Here is a 7991-nt window from a genome sequence, read left to right as displayed (position 1 = left end):
TCATTGTTGTATATCTCTACTAAACCATGCTGAAGCAGATTGTCCACCACCAATATCCCTGGTGACAGGACTCGGTGGGGCCCCCGGTAATGTATATATATGTTTTATCCACACTCGGCAGAGCCTAAAACTGAAGCATGTTCAAAGATCAAGTGGACCACAACTACAAAACAGTGGGGGTAATGATGTCCACCATTGAAACCTTCTTTGGGCCCCCCGCGGTGTTTATTTATCATCTAACATGTTTATAAGGTCACACAGACGGAAGTGGACTAGCTGGTGTACCACACACCACCAACCTAGCTAGTGTGGGTTTGTGTCGTGCAAATATAACCGCTGATGGTCCTGGAGCTCGATCTCAGAGATGTAAACAGTTCAAAGGAGATCAAAGTTAAATGGGCCTCACAATAATTATGTATTTATTATATCCACACCCTTAATTCATTTGACGAGATAATTTTAGATCTTGATCCAAAAATGAGTTATTTCCAAAACTCAAGTCGACCACACTAAAAATAGCAGTTGGACAATGATTCTCACGGTTAAAACATTCGTAGCTTTAAAATAGCAGTTGGACAACAATTCTCATCGTTAAAACATTCGTGGCGCGCATCATAATGTTTATTTTCCATCCAATCTATTAATAAGGTTACACAGACACAGATGAAGAGGAAAAACAAACATCATCCTAATCTAAAATTTCCGTAATCTCCAAAAGGGTTTAGATGGGAGACAAAATTTCCATGATCCCCAAGAGGGTTTCAATGGTAGACGTTCACTTTTTGCAGCGTCGTCCACTTGATTTTTGAACCTGTCTTATTTTTCGGTTCAAGACTTAACTACGAGACGGTTTGGATATAACTCATACCTCACGATGGGACCCACAGAACTTGGTGATATCAACAGACCAGCCAGTTGGGTGGTGTGCGGTACACCACCACAAAGACCTGGCTGGAGGGAAAACACAAATATGAGCTTGATGTGTGGTCTACTTAAGCTTTGGATATGCTTCAATGTTGGGCTAATGCCCTAAAATGGCTGGCAAAATGGATGGACGGCTTGGATAACACATATACCTCACAGCGGGCCCCACCGATTCCGGCCACAGTGATTGTGGTTCTCTTTCTACGGAATTTAGAGCAAGCTGCACTTGTGGTGCGACGCAACTCGCTTATAAATTCCGCGGTAGTTTTTTACACTACTAACCTCGCGAACACCCGTCAAAGACATGCAACTCCCAGTAAAATCCAAACGGTCCATCACTTCTCTCTTGGCAGCCCTGTACCGAAACCCGCCCCACCTGCTTACATACGCCCCCATCTTCCAGTTCTTAACCGGCAACCCCCTCCTCAAACAAGGCCAGCAGGTCCATGCTCACATGACCCTCCGTGGTCTTCAGCCCGACGCCTTCCTTGGTGCCAAAATGGTCGCTATGTATGCCAGCAATGGCGATCTCATGTCTGCCCACCAACTGTTCGATACAATTCCCCAACCAAGTTCCCTTCTCTATAATTCCCTCGTTCGAGGGTATTGCCGATGTGGTTGCCCGGAAAGCACCCTCTTAATCTTTTGCCAAATGCACTCTCACGGCCTCCGCCCCGATAATTTCACTTTCCCTTTTGCACTGAAGGCCTGCGCGGACTTATTGGAGCTTTTGATTGGTAAATGCATTCATTTACAATGCTTGAGAAGTGGGCTTGAGTTTGACCTTTATGTTGGGACTTCTTTGATTGATATGTATGTAAAATGTGGTCAGATTAATGATGCACGCCTATTGTTCGATAAAATGCCCATGAGAGATGTTTCGTCCTGGAACGCTTTAATAGCAGGTTATATGAAGTATGGGGAGATATCTGTTGCAGAGGAACTGTTTGGGGGAATTCATAGGCGGAACATTGTTTCTTGGACTGCAATGATCTCAGGGTATACTCAAAATGGGCTTGTGGACCGTGCGCTGGATATGTTTGAGGAGATGCGGAGGGACAGTTCAGAGGTGAAGCCCAATTGGGTAACGATCATGAGTGTCCTCCCCGCGTGTGCACATTCTGCTGCTCTTGAGCGTGGTAAAAGGATTCACAATTATGCTAGTAGCATTGGTTTGGATTCGAACCCTTCTGTACAGACTGCCCTCATCGCGATGTACGCTAAATGTGGAAGCCTTGTTGATGCACGTTGTTGTTTTGAGCGGATGCTTGAAAATGAGAAGGGACTGATTACTTGGAACACCATGATCACTGCCTATGCTTCTCATGGGCGTGGTTTGGAAGCCATCACGACCTTTGAAGATATGATAAGAGCTAGACTTCAACCAGATCATATCACCTTCACGGGGTTGTTGTCTGCATGCAGCCATTCAGGTATGGTCAATCAAGGCCTAAAATATTTCAACCTTATGAGCAATGTTTACTCTGTTGAACCGAGAGTGGAGCATTATGCTTGCATTGTTGATCTTCTTGGCCGAGCTGGATATTTGGCTGAAGCTAAGGAAATCATTGACCAAATGTCAATCGAAGCTAGTCCGAGCATTTGGGGTGCTTTATTATCTGCCTGCCGAACTCATGGTAATTTGGAAATTGCAGAGATAGCCGCTAGGATGTTGTTTATATTGGAGCCAGAGAACACTGGCAACTATGTATTGCTTTCGAACATGTATGCGGAAGTTGGAAAGTGGGAGGAAGTGAACAATTTGAGAGCTCTTCTGAAGGATCAAGGATTGAACAAGAGTCCTGGTTGTAGTTGGATTGAGATCAATGGAAAGGGTCACGTGTTCCTTGGAGGTGATAAATCTCACCCACAAGCAAGGGAGATTTACATGCTCTTAGAAGCTCTGCCGAAGCAAATAAAGGCAGCCGGATATGTACCAGATACTAGTTTTGTGTTGCATGATGTTAGCGAAGAGGAGAAGGAATGCAATCTCGCAACGCATAGTGAGAAGTTGGCCATTGCTTTTGGGCTTCTTAACACGGATCCTGGAACAGTTCTTCGTGTGACGAAAAACCTCCGTATCTGCGGCGACTGTCACACTGCTACCAAGTTCATCTCAAGAATCTATGGTCGAGAAATAGTGGTAAGGGATGTGAATCGGTTCCATCATTTCAAAGATGGATCTTGCTCTTGTGGAGATTATTGGTGATATTGATGAATAAAGTGAGCTGGAACTAAGACAAATGATGGTTGTAGCACCTTCATAGATATTGTATTTGGTTTGGAACAGAAGAAGAATTCACATAATTTAAGTAAAAAATCTTGGAATGCGAGCGTGAAAATGGCATTAATCCATTCATTATCTTCATGTGCCTTTGGGGAAATCCGAAGTGTTTGCTCTTCTTCTTCTTCTCCTGCTCCTCCTGCTCCTCCTCTTCCTCCTCCTCTTCTTCCTCTCTCTCTCTCTCTCTCTCTCTCTCTCTCTCTCTCTCTCTCTCTCTCTCATGGAGATCGGCGTCCGTCCTCCAGTCCGCCAAGAACCACCCAACCTATCCATCTCAAATGGAAATCTCTCTCTTAATTGGAGATCCGGCGTGGTGTTTTTGTGTACGATTCATGTTGCAACCCTAGGATCCATCTCTCTCTCTCTCTCTCTCTCTCTCTCTCTCTCTCTCTCTCTCTCTCTCTCTCTCTCTCTCTCTCTCTCTCTCTCTCTCTCTCTCTCTCCCCTCTGTTTTCCTTTCCATTTATCCGAAACTCCAGAAGCCCCATTTCCAATTGAGGTTTTCTTTGAATTGCTGAAAAATGGTATGTTTACGTGATTCTCAGATTGATCTCGGCCGCTGTAACCCTCGGATTGAAGAAACGGGGCCCTAACTTGGTCTGAAGACATGGTGACCTCATGCATCTTTCTTTCTCTCGTTTTTTTTTTTTTTTGCTCTACCCATTTCTTCTCCTCTTCCGGATCTGATCTCGTTTGTCTTTGGTAGCTGCTCGTTTGGGCAATTTTGGTAATTTCTCGAAAACAACGAGTTATCTTTTTGTCTAGGTATGGAAAGAATGTAAATAATCTGTTGGATTTGATATGTTTCAGTGCTTTCCCTTGCAAAAATTGAGTTTCATCAGTGAAACGTTGGAAATGCAGTTGAAGTGAGTGGATTTAGAAGATTTTGGTGCTTGATTTGAAGGTTTTTACTCAACGTTTGAAGTTTTTAAAGTAAGTTGATTGAAAATTCTTGAATTGGACTGCAATGCATTGATCTTATTCATCCGATCTACTTTTTAGCTTGATTTACCATTTTGATTCTTGGCTTTGGGTTTTGAGCTTATTCTTGTAGAAATCGAGTGATTCTGTTCTGTTATGATCTGAAATTTGTTCATTTAATGGGGTTGAAGCCGTTTATTTTTTCATAGGGTTTTGACTCTTTGATTTGAAAGTTCTGAAGGTTCCTACTGTGGAAGATAGTGAGATCTGCTTAAGTTTTGAAGGTTCTTACTGTGGAAGATAGTGGTGCGCCGTGCTCATGAATACCTGATCCGATCCATTCATTGTATCTGCTCCGCGAAGTATCACATGTGGAAGGGAAATCCTCACTATTGAACGATTCGTAACCATCTGATGGATTGCCTGAAAATGGATGGTAGGAAAGAATTTTGGCAGTGGTAGGCATCAAATGCAGAAATGCCCAAAACCTTAGGAGAGGTCCTGATCATGGATTGGATTAGCAAGCGTTTGGCACCTTCATAAATAGATCACTGTTCCTTTTGTTTCCTCCCTCGCTGTTATGAAATTGAATTCATGGGTATGTTTTATGTGGTATTTTACAATGCTCGGTTGCTCGATTGCTCATGTTGCATGCTCATGTTTTCAGTTTGTACAAGTGGGGCCATAGTTCAGTGGTTCAAAAAGTTGATATGATGGGACCCACTGTAGGTGATCAATGTGCCAAATATCCCATGGACTCTGGCCCTTTTTTTAATAACTAGATGTGGACCATTGGTGCATTTTCTGTAATAACTGTTTGTTTTCTAGATACTTTGAAGAGGGAGGATTTTTCAATTTGGGAGATTTGGTGCGCCAGCCATCTAAACCAGGTCCGACCATATCAACCGTTTAGATCACTTTATAAATCATTGTTTTTCCATTTATTCCTGGCTAATCCTAGATTTCCAACATCAAATCATATGTTATTTTCATATTCAATTATAGCTCCTACACTCCTTCATGCCTATTTCATTCTACATGTTGGATGTTTTTCCCTCTGATTATGTATTAAATGCAATGCAGAGAACATGACCAACTCAACATGGTTTGTCTCTCTTTTGAGTACGGAGTCTGAACTCCCGGTTAATCATAAATACCATCTTCGTCAATCATCTAAACTTCTACAAAATCAGAGGTTTTCAATGTGTCCCATTTCTAGTTCTATCCTCTCTAATCTTGCCACTCATCAATCTTAACTTCCTCATTCCAGCTGCACTCATTCTATGAACGTGTTGTTCCTGGATTGCCCAACGTTAAGCATGGCTAGACTTATAGTTGTCCTATAAAATCTTCCTTTCAGTTCGATTTGTATACGACGATTGCATAAAACTACAAAGCACCATCTCCACTTTATCTACTCAGCTCAAATTCTATGAACAACATCCTTATGAATCTCTTTGTTCTCATGAGTTATTAATGCAAGATATGAATTGGTCATTTTTGGCTGTTTCTTGGCCATCAGTCTCAACTAATTCCTCACTTCCACGCCTATTGTTTCTAAAACTGGTTTTCACATACTCTTTATTTTATTTTTTTTCCCAGCTAATTTAAAACATGTCTGGTTATGAGGCATACTTGTCCTAGTCTGGTTTCTTAAAGCTTATAGTTGTAGAGCATAACAACAATACTTAAATACCATCTTCTATGCATTCATGGTAATGAGTGGGTCTTCTTTAATAATATATGTAATTTTGTTTTTTTTTGGCAAGGAAAGTGTATATGGAAGGCATCGTTAAGCAAGCTTCTAATAGGCAATATTGGGGGCTTTGGAATCATCAGAAGTTCAATCCAGAATTTAAACTGAAGAGAACAAATACTGAAAATAAACCAGGTAAATCACCTGCCATTATTATGAACATGAACCTATTTCTCATTGCTAATATTCTATGCATACCTCTGTTCTCTTCTTCTTCTTCTTATATGTATGAAGAACCAAGATGGAGGGTAGGAATTCCTACACGTTTCAAAATGTATTGGCGGAGTCCTCCACTTTTTAAAATGCTTCTTGAATTCCTAGTCACTCTTTTGACAGCAGGAGATAGGTGTATAAGGATCCTCGGTATACATTTTGTGCCAAACATGGTTGATTTTTTTATAATAAAAAAAAGTTTATTAAGGATGAAAGAAATATACAAGCATGAAGGGCAGAGCTTGTCCAATGCATAAAAGTGGTCCATCAAAGCTTGCCTGATACATAAAGGCGAGCTATCTCATTACCCTAATGGAAAATATAACTGAAAGAGATCTCGAGGCCGTTAGATAAATACAAGCTCTCATCAGTGATACATGCCAGCCTTCATGGGTATTGGATCCTATACTATCCAATGTCTGTAAAATGCCATTGAGAGAGTCACCTTTTACAAAGATCTGATAACATGTGAATTTCAAAAGATTTTTACACCTATTACGGTGCATGACCCTCGGCTTCTTCTGAGTCCAGATTAAAGTTTTTGTTCTTTTTATCATTGAAAATATTCAGAGCAATGGTTCAAGACAGTAAAATGCATTGATGGTGTGTTTGAATTCTTATATTTGAGATTGGGCAAAATGGTCACTTAGGCAGATTGGCATTGAGCTTGTTTCTTGACCTACAAGGAACAATCTCAATGGCAATTAGAGGCTGCCTCAACAGAAAACCCTCTCTGCCAATATTTAGTTGCAATTTGCCTGCTCTTCCAAGCAAAAGGAAGCTGCCTCAAGCCCAAGTAACATAGCATCGACTATGAAGTATGATACCATTCTGTCTATTTTCCACATGATTCCAACTTAATTGGGTTATTTCTTCTAATTGTTTCTTGTATTTCTCTACAGATAAATTCAGTCTTTGCATAATCTATATAACACAATGAATTCACAATTAGCAGGGGCTGAGCAACTCGCTGATTGCCTCTTAAAACAGATGGATGTGCTTAATAGGAACGGCTAGTTCTTTGGTTCTAATTTATGCAGTTTATGAAATACAATTTAAGATGCACTACACCAAAATCGTTTATTAGGAACGGCTAGTGCTTTGGTTCAGGAATAGAGCCTCATCCAAATACTTGAAGAGGTATTAACTAACTATTAAATGATCAACCAGAAAATGTTTACAATTTGTTCCTGTTTTCCATTTTTACAAGTGGGACCCGATGTTCCACAATCTAGACCTTTCAAATATTAAATCAAATAGGCTGAAACTTGACCCTTTCTGATTTTCATTAATAAAATCTCAGTTATTTGCTTTAAAAAAGATGTAAAAAGCATGTAGTAGGTTGAAAAAGAGAATGCCACAACATTTGACATTCATCTGGAAAGGCCTTTTGTTTGGAAAGGCTCATATTCTAAACTGATTCGGAAAAAAATAAATGATTGTGATGGATAAAACAGATGCATCATGATGGCCTTTTGTTTGTAATCTGTAGGATTATTTCTCAAGAAGACAGAAGATGGTGATAAATCTCAAATATATAGGTCTTTAGCAAAAAATTTAGTTTCTTTCTCCTGGGATATTTAACAAAAATTATGATAAGTGAGCTGATTTCATTATGTGATGGTTTCACAGATCCGACATATATGATCCGGGCTATTCCAAGTAATGCATCAGATAACGTATGCTGCACACTCCTTGCTCAGAGTGCTGTTCATGGTGCTATGGCTTCACTGTGGGACTTGTTAATGGCAGACATCCATGTAAGTATCATTAACACAGTTGTTTCCATTTCAGGTTTTGATCAATGAACAACATAGATTAAAATATCCATAGTGAATAACATGGGTTTACACAGTTGTTTCCATTTCGTATAGGTCCCAGTGAAAAACTGGG

General features: G+C 40.4%; 1 protein-coding gene and 1 long non-coding RNA gene across 7 annotated transcripts in view; both read left to right on the top strand.

The window, feature by feature from the left end:
• Positions 1-1057: 1057 nt before the first annotated feature.
• LOC131221152 (pentatricopeptide repeat-containing protein At4g02750-like) lies at positions 1058-3279 on the top strand. 2 transcript variants are annotated; one of them, XM_058216300.1, is made up of 2 exons: positions 1525-1661; positions 1757-3279. In XM_058216300.1, the coding sequence occupies exon 2, from the start codon at positions 1787-1789 to the stop codon at positions 3131-3133; it is 1347 nt and encodes a 448-aa protein (XP_058072283.1). In that variant the 5' UTR covers positions 1525-1661; positions 1757-1786; the 3' UTR covers positions 3134-3279. The 2 variants fall into 2 exon arrangements, with proteins under 2 accessions (XP_058072282.1, XP_058072283.1); XM_058216299.1 differs by having other exon boundaries at positions 1058-3279.
• Positions 3280-3406: 127 nt separating this feature from the next.
• LOC131221151 (uncharacterized) overlaps positions 3407-7991 on the top strand; it is a 10157-nt gene continuing 5572 nt past the window's right edge. Inside the window, exons 1-3 of one of the 5 annotated variants that reach the window (XR_009159031.1) lie at positions 3407-3818; positions 3915-3935; positions 4019-6020. This is a non-coding gene — a long non-coding RNA (uncharacterized LOC131221151). Of the gene's footprint in view, positions 3936-4018; positions 6021-7991 lie in introns of all 5 variants that reach the window. The other 4 variants (XR_009159032.1, XR_009159029.1, XR_009159030.1 and 1 more) reach the window with 4 other exon arrangements.

This window comes from Magnolia sinica, chromosome 12, assembly GCF_029962835.1.
Source record: "Magnolia sinica isolate HGM2019 chromosome 12, MsV1, whole genome shotgun sequence".
Lineage (NCBI taxonomy): Eukaryota > Viridiplantae > Streptophyta > Magnoliopsida > Magnoliales > Magnoliaceae > Magnolia > Magnolia sinica.
Note: the sequence above shows the minus strand (reverse complement) of the source record. Positions and strands in the feature narration are given on the sequence as shown.